General features: G+C 50.9%; 2 protein-coding genes across 2 annotated transcripts; one reads left to right on the top strand and one right to left on the bottom strand.

The window, feature by feature from the left end:
• Positions 1 to 802: 802 nt before the first annotated feature.
• LOC310890559 (olfactory receptor 14C36-like) lies at positions 803 to 1805 on the top strand (the record flags this gene model as incomplete). The annotated part of the gene is made up of 1 exon (XM_083852883.1): positions 803 to 1805. The coding sequence occupies exon 1, from the start codon at positions 843 to 845 to the stop codon at positions 1803 to 1805; it is 963 nt and encodes a 320-aa protein (XP_083709009.1). The 5' UTR covers positions 803 to 842.
• Positions 1806 to 9467: 7662 nt separating this feature from the next.
• Positions 9468 to 12199, bottom strand: LOC310890674 (olfactory receptor 14C36-like). The gene has a single exon (XM_083852985.1). The coding sequence runs from the start codon at positions 11067 to 11069 to the stop codon at positions 10134 to 10136; it is 936 nt and encodes a 311-aa protein (XP_083709111.1). The 5' UTR covers positions 11070 to 12199; the 3' UTR covers positions 9468 to 10133.
• Between the last annotated feature and the right edge of the window lie 2484 nt (positions 12200 to 14683).

The raw sequence follows: 14683 nt of genomic DNA, 5'->3' as shown, positions 1-14683 counted from the left end.
CCCTGGCCTTGCCTCCCCTGGCAGCAGCACGCTGCCATTCCTCCTGGCTTCTCCACCTGGCCATGCTGCTGCTGCTCTTGTTCCCAGGCTGCCTGGGGATGGGGGTTTCACGTGCCCATGGAGTGAGCCCTCGGGGTGCTTGGGGGAAGGGGAGTACGGGGACAGGGTGAGGGGTCTGGAGATGGGCACTTGGAGCCTGGATTCCTCTGCTCTCGGCAGCGTCCAGGTTTTTTCAGGTGCACTTCTGAGTTTAACTGTCTTGTAGATCAAAGAAATGCCAGCAGAAGGCAGCTGATAGCAGGACTGATGGACTTAGGGTCTAAACACTCTAAAGGACTCTGGGCTGTAAGGGTACAGTCCCTTTGTCTCTGAGGATCCACAGGGTCTTACTTGGAGTGCAGGAGAGATGCCAGGACTTCTGACGTAAAAGCAGCCTTCAGGTGTCTTGGGCAGCTAGAATAAAAAATACAAAAATATATATAAAAATAAAAATCCCAACAGCACTCCTGAGCAGTTGGTTTGAATGTGAGCCAAACTGGGGCAAAAGTCTTCGATATTAGGAGTAAAGTAAAGCTGAGATGACACCAAAATCCTCTCTATGTCTGGCTGTAGGACAGGACTGACTCTTCCATTGCCCACAGCAAAGTCTCCAGCTCCCAGGGACACCCTAAGGCAGGACCAAGTAGAACTCAGGAAAGGGACCTGCCATATGCCTGCCTGGATGTGGAATCATTTGGGGAGATTTAAATGAGAAATAGTGGGAGTTTTCCTCTGCTAAGTAGGATGTACATTATTAATGTCTTTCTATTCTTTGAGCAGAACCCAATGCGACTAAACAGCAGATGGCCAACAGCAGCTCCATCACCGAGTTCTTCCTGCTGGCATTCGCAGACACGCGGGAGCTGCAGCTCCTGCACTTCGGGCTCTTCCTGGGCATCTACCTGGCTGCCCTCCTGGGCAACGGCCTCATCCTCACCGCCGTAGCCTGCGACCACCGCCTCCACACCCCCATGTTCTTCTTCCTCCTCAACCTCACCCTCCTCGACCTGTGCTGCATCTCCACCACTCTCCCCAAAGCCATGGCCAATGCCCTCTGGGACACCAGGGCCATCTCCTATCAAGGGTGTGCTGCACAGGTCTTCTTTTCTGTGTTCTTGTGTGGAGCAGAGTATTCCCTTCTCACCATCATGTCCTACGACCGCTACGTTGCCATCTGCAAGCCCCTGCACTACGGGAGCCTCGTGGGCAGCAGAGCTTGTGCCCAGATGGCAGCAGCTGCCTGGGGCAGTGGCTTTCTCAGTGCTGTCCTGCACACGGCCACTACATTTTCCCTGCCCCTCTGCCAAGGCAATGCTGTGGACCAGTTCTTCTGTGAGATCCCCCAGATCCTCAAGCTCTCCTGCTCAGATGCCTACCTCAGGGAAGTTGGGGCACTTGTCTTTAGTGTTTCTTTAGCTTTTGGCTGTTTTGTTTTCATTGTGCTGTCCTATATTCAGATCTTCAGGGCAGTGCTGAGGATGCCCTCTGAGCAGCGCCGGCACAAAGCCTTTTCAATGTGCCTCCCTCACCTGGCCGTGGTCTCCCTGTTTGTCAGCACTGCCACATTTGCCTACCTGAAGCCCCCCTCCATCTCTTCCCCATCCCTGGACCTGCTGGTGGCAGTTCTGTATTCAGTGGTGCCTCCAGCCTTGAACCCCCTCATCTACAGCATGAGGAACCAGGAGCTCAAGCATGTGCTCTGGAAATTGATGACTAGATGTGTTTCGGAAGCAATAAATTTCCATTCTACCTCTGCAGATGACTAATAATGTCAATGACTACAAGAACATCTAATATTATAGATATGATTATTTTTGTGTGTGTTTGTGTATTTATGAGTGTTTTCGTTACAGGACTTTCTTTGTTTTAATAGACCTAAAGTTGCCCATTAAAATGATATGATTCATCTGATTTCTTTTACAGTATGTACCTGTCGAGTATAGCTCAGAGATGCTGTATATGAGGAGCCAGGCCCTCTGTGAATTGAAATAAAAGAAAAGAGCCTGCACTGCCTTCCTTGTGTGACGTCCTTCCTCTGAGAGCTGCTCTGGCTCTGCAGGGGCAGTGCCATGTGCAGGGCTGCAGGGGAAAAGAGTCCCATCCCAGCAGCACGGGCAGGGAGCACCAGCGCTTGGGGCATGCCGAGCTGCTCTCTTGCCACTGCCCCCCTCTCGTGCTGAGCCCTGCTGGTGGGGTCAGGCCCGGCTGCTCCTGTAGCTTGGTGCCAGTGCTGCTGTGGGGCTGTGCTGGGACTGCAGGCAGGGACAGGCAGTGGGCACGGCAGTGGCACAGCCGGCCTGCGCTGCAGCACTTCCCTCCTAAGGGGGGATCTCCTCCAAGGTGGACTGACCACAGCTCAAGGGCTCAGTCTGCTGTGAGCAGGCAGAGGAGAGCTCTGCAGCCCCAGGGCACACAGCAGCCCCAGCCAAGGAGTCTGGCGAGTGATTTGACTGCAAGGTCCCTCCTGCCCTAGCACCTCCCCGAACTGGCACGGCACTGGCTCCTGTGTGTCAGAGAGGCTGGGAGCCCAGGAGCTGTGCCATGGGCTGGAAGGATCACAACCAGATCACTTCTACCTGGGCAGATTCTGGGCCAAAAAGGGGGTGTTTTGTAGGTGTGGTATTATGAGCTCAGTGGTGCCTCAGAAGCTCCAAGTCCAGTAGGAAGCTAATGGCTGTTAAGTGGCCTGTGAGGTGACTTTTTTCTGAAGCAGCTGACAGGTCCCCCCTTGACTCCTGGCTGGGATCTGTGCCTTTAGGCTCACATCTGCTGGTCTCCATGATAGGCCACCAGATGCGTCTGCTCTGCACACAGTTTGTGAGATCCTCTCTTCCTAAGTAGATGGTAGCCCCCATAGTGGAAGAGGTCATGAATACGGGTTGTCATGTCAGAGGTTTCAGCATTTGCCTGAACTCATCTTTCAGGGCTGCTTTTGTGGTGGTGCAGAGCTGCTGGGCACATTGTGCAGGGTGCTCCTACAGCCTTTGTGTGCTTCTCCATGCTGGCTTGGGAGCTGCTTCTTTCTCAGGAGCAGAGTAGCCAACAGAGGGAAGACAGATACTCACGTATCTGTTCATGAAAGCCATCAGAAAGCTGCCCCTGAGAAGATGACTGATATGGGGAAGTCAGGGGAAGCCTGGCCAGGAGAGATGTGAGATCTGGGGGAGGGAAGAAGAGCTTGGCCAGCAGAAGCTAATGATTTTGGAGAGGTAAGAATGCTCAGGTAATGTCGATCCCACCATAAAGCTGACTTAAAGCAGTCATGTGAGGCCCTTAACCTATTTTAACCTGTAATATTAATTCGTAAATCTAAATGCCACTCCACACCGACAGGAATCCACTGCTCTAAGTTTTGACCACAATATCCATTGAAGCCAAAATTAGTCCATAATGTCATTTACATTACCTTTACTCTATTGCTCACCCTGATCCCTGCCCTTAACACTAGCATTTAAATGCTCTAATAAACTCTAGTATTCTTGCAGACCTAAATAAAACACTAAACCAAAGAGCTTGCCCATACCCTAACCACAGACCTGACACCCCAAGCCCAACACCAAACCCTCCCACTCAATATTTGCTTAACCTCTCACCCGGAAAGGTTCGCGGTAGTCCCTAATGCCATACATGAACAGCTAACATCCGAAACCTGTCCTCCTGTACATTAACATCGTCACCTTCAACCCCTCTCCTAACCCTTAACTTAAGGTGCTTGGCCCCTTGGAGCAGGGCAGGAACAGTGAGGTTGCTGTGCAGTCACATGGCATTCAGAAATGAGTGTGAGGGGCCATGGATCTGATCAGCTTGTGGGCCACAAGGAGGAGATGGGTGGGAATGCTCTGCTGAGCTCAGCTCTGCCTCAGGATCTCCTGCCCCAGCAGGAGTGTCAGTGTAGCAACCACATAACCACCAAGTGATTATATGAAGGTGCTTTATTCAGCACTGGAAGCCGGGGCAGGTGCCCAAATCTGGCTTCAAGTCCCGTTACTTCCCAGCCATTATTTATACATTCAACATTACGTAAGGCATACATATTCATTACAGGTTGCAACATCAGCCTCGCATTCCATTCTAATTAGTTCTCCTCCCATTTGCACATGCGTGGTGCTCTCTGGTGGTCATCCAGGTGGTCGTCCAGATGAAGTAAGGAGTCTTCCTCTCTGCTAAACTTTTCACCTTTCTCACTCGACGCATGCTCCCTCCGCTCCTTGGTTCTGCTTCAACTCATTTCAGCACTTCCAGGCCCTTATCCAAGGTCAGGTTGTACCTGTTCCCTCCCAGGGTTCCCCTTCAAAGATTCATTTGACTGTTCAGTATACTCCCTAAGTTTCCCAGTATTTGATAATATACTCCCTAAACTTCCCAGTATACATAAATTAATTGATAATGTAAGTACATTTGGCAATGCTTAATTATACTGTATGACCCATCACCTAAGAGACATTAATAAAACATCCATTCGATTCTCCCCAACACTAACAGGAGGAATGGGACTGGGGCAGTGACTGGGAGGTCACTTCTGTCTCTGCAGCTGATAGGGCAGCAGCAGGAACGTGTCACGCAAAGGGACTGTGAGGTCCCTTGTGTCTGGAGGTGGCAGGTCAGCCTTGGCTTCTCCCTGGGATGTGCACTTTGGGGCTGACATCTGCCAGTGGCCCTGCTAGGCCAGCAGAAGGCCCCTGCTTGGCATGCTGCCTGTGGGATCCCCTCTGCCTCCATCCCCAGGACGACCCAGACAGAAAGAAGGCCCGCACAGGGGTTGTCCTGTCCCTTCTGCTTGAGTCCAGGACTGGACAGCAGGAGGCACAAGGCTTGGCTGTGTGTAGCCAAGAAGCTGCAAGGCCAGCAGCAGGCCCAGGCCTTGGAAGATGCTGCTGAGGTGACTTCTGTGTGCTTGGCTGACAGGCCGTAAGGAGCCTGGTGGGCTGGGATGCCTACTTCAGGAGTGGTTTCCACCCTGATGGAGTTTTCTTTGGTAGTAGGAATGAGCAGGAGAGAAAAAACTGCCACAAAATGCACCTTGAAAGGTTGGCACTGGCCACAAGGAGGAAGAAATGTCCCTCAAAGGGTAGTGCTGTGGTGTCAGAGGTCACCCAAAAATCAGACTCTAGCTTTGTGTTTCAAGGAACACCTGGTGACTGTTGACGAGATATTGGTGAAATGATGGAAATGCTGGGATGAGAGCAAGGTTGTGGACAGAGATGAGTGTCTGCAGACTTCAAGGATATAGGGCACAGTGTGGAACAGCATAGGAAAGCCTGCAGAGGAGAAGGCAGAGGGTGCTGACAATAAGGGAAGGCCCCAACAGCCCTGACGTTTTTGTCCCTTTGCCTAGAGCTTCTGAGGAGACGAGATAGAGTCATTGCAATGGGGCCTCTTTGCTTCCTTGATACCCTGTGCAGGGGTGGGGAGGTGTCCTAATGAAGTTCTTCTCGTGGCATCACACTGCCCACCACATCATACAGACCCCAAGAAGAGCCCTGAGCCAGACGTGGGGGTGCAGGATCTCCCCTCCCAGGGGCTGGGGTCAGGCCTTGGCCCTTCTGCTTCACCAAAACCAACCAAGACTTTTCTCAGCACAGCGCTTTGCCTGTCTGGAATCATGGCCTCCAATTATCTGCCCTAACAAGTCCCTGGGGAGGCTTTGTTAGTAAGAGCCCTCAGCGGGGCCAATTAATACTCCAAGTCACTTCAACTTTTCCTTCTGACTTTACTTTCTCAAGCAGTTGCATCATTCTCCTCTCAGTACCCAAGTTTCATTGACTCAGCACCAAAATACACCACGGAACTCATTAAAACAGAGAAAGTCCTAAGCAACCATATCTCTCCCATGATTTTCTTCACGTCTTCAAGACTTGTGCAGCTAATTGGAGAGCTTTCATGGTGTAGTTAAGGAGGGAGATTTCAAAGAGAATCTACTCAAAATCATTCCTCATTTTAAAGGCTGAACTTTGTTGCATTTCAGTTTGGAGCATCATTTTCCCATAGATATTGGTCTAGTGTTACTCCTTTGAAGCCCTGCTTAGGTAGGAAGAGCAGGGTTTTTCCTATGTAAAACCAACAGGAAATCATGCTGCTATTTTCAAAATAAAATAAAACAAAGTTCAAGTTCCTCATTTTGTTGTCTCCAGTGATGTTTACCTTCCCAAAAGTATGACTGTACATGATCTATTTTCCACTGATTAACAGGAAATTTAAAATAATTGTGTTAATATTAATCCATGTGTTGTGGTTTAACCCGGCTGGCAGCTAAACACCACACAGCCGTTCGCTCACCCTCCCCCCTCCCTCTCTGGGATGGGGGAGAGAAACGGGAAAGTGAAGCCGGTGAGTTGAGATAAAGACAGTTTATTAAGACAGGAAAATAATAATAACAATAATAATAATAATAGTGATAATCATAATAGTATTAATAATAATAATGTGTAAGAAAACAAGTGATGCACAATGCAATTGCTCACCACCCGCTGACCGATGCCCAGCCTATCCCCGAGCAGCCGGCGCCCCACCCCAGCCAGCCACCCCTATATATTGTTTAGCATGACGTCAGATGGTATGGAATACCCCTTTGGCCAGTTTGGGTCAGCTGTCCTGGGTCTGTTCCCTCCCAGCTCCTGCTGCACCCCCAGCCTGCTCGCTGGCAGGACAGAGCGAGAAGCCGAAAAGTCCTTGGCCTGGTGTAAACACTGCTCTGCAACAATTAAAACATCAGCATGTTATCAACGCTCTTCTCATCCTAATCCAAAACATAGCACCCTACCAGCTACTAGGAGGAAAATTAACTCTGTCCTAACTGGAACCAGGACATCTACCTTGCCCAGTCTCTGGGAGGAGCCTTCCGTTTGTGGAGTTGTTGAAGGTCAAACAAGAGCAGGTGCAGGTGGTTACCAGAATGTTCTACCAGTTGGGGACAGGCTGGACATCAGTAAGTAATGAGCAATTGCATTGTGCATAACTTGCTTTGTACATAACAACAACAACAACAATGATAATAATAATAATAATAAAACAACAACAACAATGATAATAATAATCATCATCATCATCATCATAAAAGCTACTGTTATTATTTCTCTTCCCTTTCGGTCCATTAAACTGCCCTTATCTCAACACATAAGCATTTGGGGGGTTGGTGTGAGCTAACTGCTGTGTGGTGCTGAGCAACCTGCCGGGTTAAAGGACAACATGTTTGACAACCACACTCTAATAGCACAAATCACAGTGAGGAAGTGATCTCACAGTCACTGCCACAGTCACATTCCTCCTGCTGTGGCAGGAGATCCTGAGGTAGAGCTGACCTCTCTCTAGCCCCCTAGGCACCTGTTTTTCACTTTCTGGGTTAGAGATGAAGCAAAGTTTTAGTGGGAGTCTTTGGTGCTCACCTTGTGGTGTCAGTCTGCGGTTAAGGTATGGACAAGCTCTGCGGCTTAGGGTTTTTAGGTCTGTCAAGAAGTCTAGGGTTAAATAAACCATTTTAATGTTAGTGTTAAGGAAAGGGATCAGGGTTAGCAAGCGAGAAAATGGATTCCTTTGAGAGTGTTGTAGTACCATTTAGGTTTAGGGATTAAAATTCCTGGTTCAAGTAAGGTAAGGGCCATACATGGCTGTTTTAAGTCAGTGTTACTGCAGCATCTACATTACATGACCCCTCTTACCTCTACAAAATCATAATTTTCTTCTGGCCAAGCTCTTCTTCCCACCCCAAAATCTCACATCTCTCTTGCCCAGGCTGCTGCTGAACTCCCATATCTTATTGGGATCAGCTTTCTGATGACATTCTTGATCCCAGAGTATCTGTCTCACCTCTGTTGGCTACTCTAGTCTTCAGAAGGAAGTGGCATTGTAGTCAGGAGGGAAAAGGGCACAAAGGTCATCCTCCACAATGTGCCCATCAGCTCTGCACCTCCACAAAACTGCACTTCCTACCTACAAGTTTTGTTTCCAGAATGGCTTCTATGGTCCAGGGTTTCTTTTCCCAGGCCCTCACGCATGGTTTTTTTTCGGATGTGCAGGGATGGGATAAGGAAATCCAAGGCATGGATGGAACTGAGCTTGGGAGGGGATGCAAAGAACAAAAGGAAGAGATTCTATAGATACATGGCTCAGAAAAGAAAGGGCAAGGAGAGTTTACCCCCTCCGATGGATGAGAAGGGTGAACTGGTAATGACAGACATGGAGAAGGCTGAGGGACTCAGCAATGTCTTCTCCTCAGTCTTCCCTGCCAGTCAGGCTTCCCAAGTCTTTCATTTCCCTGAACCCAGAGATGGAGGCTGGGGGTCAAAGTCCCACCTGCTGGAAGTGAAGAGCAGGTTCGAGACCACCTGATGAAACTAAACAAGTACAAGTCTATGGGGCATGATGACTTGCACCCCAGGTCCTGAGGGAACTGGCTGATGTAGTTGCCAAGCCTGTCTCCATCCTATTTGAAGAGTCCTGGCAGTCGGGTGAAGTCCCTGGTGACCTGAAAAAGGAAAATATCACTCGCCTTTTGATTAACGGTAGAAAGGAGGACCCAAGGAACTCCAGAACTGTGAGCCTCACCTCAATGCCTGGCAAGATCATGGAAAAGATCCTCCTGGAATCAGTGTCAGGCACATGCAAGAGAAAGATGTGATCCAAGAGAGCCAGCATGGCTTCACCAAAGGGTAAGTCATGCCGGACAGGCCCGGTGGCTTTCTACAGTGGAGTGACCACATCAGACGACAAGCAAAGACCGACCGATGTCATCTACTTGGACTTCTGTAAGACCTTTGACACGGTCAGAAATGGCATCCTGGTCTCCAAATTGGAGAGAGACGCATTTGATGGGTGGACCATTGAGTGGATAAGGAGTTGGCTTGAAAGTCATACCCAGAGAGTGGTCGTCAATGGCTCTATGTCCAAGTGGAGGCTGGTGATGAGTGGTGTCCCTCAGGGGTCTATCCTCGGACTAGTACTGTTTAATATCTTCGTCAACATAGACAGCGGCCCTGAGTGCAGATGACACCAAGCTGAGTGGTGTAGTTGATGCAACAGAGGAAGGGATGGCATCCAAGGGGACCTGGACAGGTTTGAGAAATGGGCTCATGTTAACCTAAGGAGCGTCAAGAAGTCGTTCAGAAAGTTCAAGTGCAAGGTGCTGCACCTGGGCCGGGGAAATCCCAAACATGGGGATAGGCTGGGAGAAGAACTCATTGAGAGCAGCCCTGCAGAGAACTTGGGGGTTCTGCTGGATGAAATGCTCAACATGAGCCAGCAGTGTGTGCTTGTAGCCCAGAAGGCCAACTGCATCCTAGGCTGCATCAAGAAAGGAGTGGGCAGCAGGTGGAGGCAGGTGATTGTCCCCCTCTGCTCTGCCCTTGTGAGGCCCCACTTGGAGTCCTGCGTCCAGGTCTGGAGCCCCCAGCACAAGAAGGGTGTGGGCTGTTAGAGTGGGTCCAAAGGGAGGCCACAAAGATGATCAGAGGGCTGGAGCACCTCTCCTATGAAGAAAGGCTGAGAATGTTGGGGCTGTTCAGCCTACCAGAAAAGAAAGCTCCAAGGTGATGTTGTTGCAGACTTAAAGAGCCTTATAAAAGGGATGGAGAAGGACTCTACTCACGTAGATAATGATAGGACAAGGGGGAATGGTTTTAAATTAAAAGGGGAAATTCCTATTAGAGGTTACCAGGAAAGTTTCCACTCAGAAAATAGTGAGGCACTGGAACAGGTTTTCCACAGAGGTATTGGATGCCCCATCCCTGCAGGTCTTCAAGAGCAAGTTAGATGAAGTCCTGAGCAACCATGATCTCCTGGGAGGTGTCACTGCCCATGGTAGGGGGGTTGGAACCAGATGATCTTTGAGGTCCTTTCCAGCCCAGGCCATTCCGTGATTCCATGATTATATGACTGGTTAAAAATAATTTTAAAACTTGTTATGTAGAAGGATAAGAATAACAACAAATTTCTATCAATATAAAATGTTGTTAAAATATTAATAAAAATAGACTTAACGAAATCATTATCTCATTTTCCCAAATAACCAGGTAGTCCTCTTAGGATTATTTCTAATATTATATTTTGATAATAAGTATAATGACAAAAATGGTATGATAATAATCACGGTAATTAAGTCACTATTGATGATGAAGAAGAATGTATAGAAATAGTTTCCTCACTGCATCTTTAAGCTCCTGGTTCCTCATGCTGTAGATGAGGGGGTTCAGTGCTGGAGGCACCACCGAGTACAGAACTGCCACCACCAGCTCCATGGATGGGCAAGAGATGGAGCGGGGCTTCAGGTAGGCAAACAAGCCAGTGCTAACAGTCATAGAGACCACGGCCAGGTGAGGGAGGCACGTGGAAAAGGTTTTGTGCTGGCCCTGCTCAGAGGGCATCCTCAGCACGGCCCTGAAGATCTGCACATATGACAACACAATGAAAAGAAAACAACCACATCCTAAAGAAACACTAAACACAAGTGCCCCAACTTCCCTGAGGTAGGCATCTGAGCAGGAGAGCTTGAGGATCTGGGGGATTTCACAGAAGAACTGGTCCACAGCATTGCCTTGGCAGAGGGGCAGGGAAAAGGTAGTGGCCGTGTGCAGGACAGCATTGAGAAAGCCACTGCCCCAGGCAGCTGCTGCCATTTGGGCACAAGCTCTGCTGCCCACAAGGCTCCCGTAGTGCAGGGGCTTGCAGATGGCAACGTAGCGGTCGTAGGACATGATGGTGAGAACTGAATATTCTGCTGATATGAAGAAGAGAAAGAAAAAGACCTGTGCAGCACATCCCTGATAGGAGATGGCCCTGGTGTCCCAGAGGGCATTGGCCATGGCTTTGGGAAGAGTGGTGGAGATGCAGCCCAGGTCGAGGAGAGCGAGGTTGAGGAGGAAGAAGTACATGGGGGTGTGGAGGCGGTGGTCGCAGGCTACGGCGGTGAGGATGAGGCCGTTGCCCAGGAGGGCAGCCAGGTAGATGCCCAGGAAGAGCCCGAAGTGCAGGAGCTGCAGCTCCCGCGTGTCTGCGAATGCCAGCAGGAGGAACTCGCTCACAGAGCTGATGTTGGGCATTTTCTGCCTCCGGGCATGGCGTCCTGCCCGAGGAACAGAAATACACTAATAATACGGCAGAGTGACCTGAGAAAAACCATTCCCATTTCTTAATTAAGCCCCTCAAAGCACTTGCCCAATTGCACACAGACAGTTGGCAGAGCCCTTTCCTGCATTGGATTCAGCTGCTCTGTGCGGGCATCTCTTTGACTGCAGGACAATTGCACTAAGGAGGTTCTCCTGTGAAGAGCTTGAACACTGCTCAGAGCAAAAGAAGCCAGGCTCCAAGTGCCCATCTCCAGACCCCTCACCCTGTCCCCGTACTCCCCTTCCCACAAGCAGCCCGAGGGCTCACTCCATTGGCAGGTGAAACCCCCATCCCCAGGCAGCCTGGGAACAAGAGCAGCAGCAGCACGGCCAGGTGGAGAAGCCAGGAGGAACGGCAGCGTGCTGCTGCCATGGGAGGCAAGGCCAGGGAGGGACAGACGGACACTCAGCACACCCTCCTGTGCTGCAGCTCTGCCTGCAGAGGAGGCAGCTCCTGCTGGGGACAGCGGGGGCTTGAGGGCAGAGGCTGTGCTGGTGGCAGAGGAGAGCAGGGGGTGTCCCAGGGAAGGCGCCTGCCCTGCAGGGGCTGGCAGGGAGGTGCCTGAGCCCTCCCTCACACAGCATTTCTGGCAGCAGCTCCCTCTCACTGCCTGCCCATGTCCCTGCTGCCTGCCCGTGTCCCTGCTGGGAGCCGCTTCTGTGTCCCCACGTCTCCTCCTTGTCCATGCTCACACACTTATCCCACAAGCTGTGTGCTCTGATTCACTCAGATTCCCCTCCACTGCAGGAATCTGAAAGCACAGAATCCAAATAAAAAGCCTTTCCCTTTCAGATAAACCAAGCCTCAGTCTTCCTCTGGAAATTTCCTCTAATAAATGCCATTCTCTACAGCTTCTTCTACACTTTGCTGGAGAAACAGAGAGACAACTATCCCGACAGATGCTATCAGCCATCGGATGTGCCAGCTGTAGAAGACCCCTCTGGCAACCCCACCTGCATGGCCCTGCTGCCAGAGACTCACGGTGCCAAGAGCCTGCAGATCTGTCCTGCCACACGCTGCCCTCTGTTGCTGCGCTCCTCACTGCCTCCAAGCCCTCTCTCCTTCTCTCCTGTCCCCCTGCCACCTGCGGTCAGAGCCCCCAGCCCTGCTGCGCTGTGCACAGGAGCTGCTCCTGGGCACAGCTGTCTCTCTGCACCACGGCCCTCTTGCCACGAGCTCTCTCTGTCCCACGAGCCCGGCCCAGCTCAGCACCACACGCCCAGCCCGAGGCATTGGAATCCCCCCTCGGGGGGCTTTGGGGAGGACCCCACGAACCTCAGGCACTGAGAGACAATTGAAGACATCTCTCAACAAGTCCAAGTCAGAGGCAAGTTTCCTGCAGTGTCCCCCTGAGGGCCAGCCCTGACACAGCCTCCCTTGGAGCTCGTTAGAGCAGAGCATTGGAGGCAGTGAGGTCAAGGAGACAAAGGCACTGTGAAGGTGACCCTGATGTCACTTTTCCAAACTGGATGTGTTTCACCAAGCACAAGGGCCAGGCCTTGACCCCCAGCCCCTGGGAAGGGAGATCCTTTCCCTTCACACACTGCTCAGGGCTCTTTGTGGGGCAGGAGGAGATGGGGAAGTGCATGGCCAAGTGCAGGAGAATGGTACGAGCCCTGCCTGGTTCATGGGTGGGGGCGAGGAGGCAATGAGGCCCTGGTGCTTTACCGAGAAGCTGTCTCCTCCTAGGCCTCAGTGGCAGAGACAACAACCAGAGCCATGGACACAAATCCCTGGGTCCTGTTGGGACTCTCAGCCTTGTCAGACGCCTCTGTCCTCTCCACAGCAGGCTGTCTGATGGACAGATTTTTGTCAAAAAGGCAAAATATAAAAAGAAAAAAAAATTATATAAATATGTTAATAAAGGAGGATTAAGGAGAATCATCATCCTTTACTGGATGTGGGGGAAACCCAGTGACAAGAGATGAGGTAAAGGCTTAGGCACTTAATGTCTTCTTTGCCTCAAGCTCTAGGAGGAAGACCAGTTGTTCCCCTGGACAATTCTTCCTCCTCGTGGCGAGTGCCAACCTTCCAACGTGCACTTTGTGGCAGAGAAAGAGCTCTCCTGCTCTTTCCTACTACCAAAGAAAGCTCCATCAGGGTGGAAACCACTCCTGAAGCAGGCATCCCAACCCATCAGGCTCCTTGCGGCCTGTCAGCCAAGCACACAGATGTCACCTCACCAGCATCTCCCAAGGCCTGGGCCTGCTGCTGTCCTTGCAGCTTCTTGGCTAGACACAGCCAAGCCTTGTGCCTCCTGCTGTCCAGTCCTGGCCTCAAGCAGAAGGGACAGGACAAGCCCTGTGCGGGCCTTCTTTGTGTCTGGGTCCTCCTGGGGATGGAGGCAGAGGGGATCCCACAGGCAGCATGCCAAGCAGGGGCCTTCTGCTGGCCTAGCAGGGCCACTGGCAGATGGCAGCCCCAAAGTGCCGATCCCAGGGAGAAGCCAAGGGTGACCTGCCACCTCCAGACACAAGGGACCTCACAGTCCCTTTGCGTGACACGTTCCTGCTGCTGCCCTATCAGCTGCAGAGACAGAAGTGACCTCCCAGTCACTGCCCCAGTCCCATTCCTCCTGTTAGTGTTGGGGAGAATCGAATGGATGTTTTATTAATGTCTCTTAGGTGATGGGTCATACAGTATAATTAAGCATTGCCAAATGTACTTACATTATCAATTAATTTATGTATACTGGGAAGTTTAGGGAGTATATTATCAAATACTGGGAAACTTAGGGAGTATACTGAACAGTCAAATGAATCTTTGAAGGGGAACCCTGGGAGGGAACAGGTACAACCTGACCTTGGATAAGGGCCTGGAAGTGCTGAAATGAGTTGAAGCAGAACCAAGGAGCGGAGGGAGCATGCGTCGAGTGAGAAAGGTGAAAAGTTTAGCAGAGAGGAAGACTCCTTACTTCATCTGGACGACCACCTGGATGACCACCAGAGAGCACCACGCATGTGCAAATGGGAGGAGAACTAATTAGAATGGAATGCGAGGCTGATGTTGCAACCTGTAATGAATATGTATGCCTTACGTAATGTTGAATGTATAAATAATGGCTGGGAAGTAACGGGACTTGAAGCCAGATTTGGGCACCTGCCCCGGCTTCCAGTGCTGAATAAAGCACCTTCATATAATCACTTGGTGGTTATGTGGTTGCTACGCTAACACTCCTGCTGGGGCAGGAGATCCTGAGGCAGAGCTGAGCTCAGCAGAGCATTCCCACCCATCTCCTCCTTGTGGCCCACAAGCTGATCAGATCCATGGCCCCTCACACTCATTTCTGAATGCCATGTGACTGCACAGCAACCTCACTGTTCCTGCCCTGCTCCAAGGGGCCAAGCACCTTAAGTTAAGGGTTAGGAGAGGGGTTGAAGGTGACGATGTTAATGTACAGGAGGACAGGTTTCGGATGTTAGCTGTTCATGTATGGCATTAGGGACTACCGCGAACCTTTCCGGGTGAGAGGTTAAGCAAATATTGAGTGGGAGGGTTTGGTGTTGGGCTTGGGGTGTCAGGTCTGTGGTTAGGGTATGGGCAAGCT

Source organism: Anser anser (assembly GCF_964211835.1).
Source record: "Anser anser genome assembly, contig: HAP1_SCAFFOLD_32, whole genome shotgun sequence".
Taxonomy (NCBI): Eukaryota; Metazoa; Chordata; class Aves; order Anseriformes; family Anatidae; genus Anser; species Anser anser.
Note: the sequence above shows the minus strand (reverse complement) of the source record. Positions and strands in the feature narration are given on the sequence as shown.

Excerpts from the sequence above, each read along its gene's own strand:
- LOC310890674 (XM_083852985.1), bottom strand. The coding sequence starts at position 11,069 with ATGCCCAACATCAGCTCTGTGAGCGAGTTCCTCCTGCTGGCATTCGCA.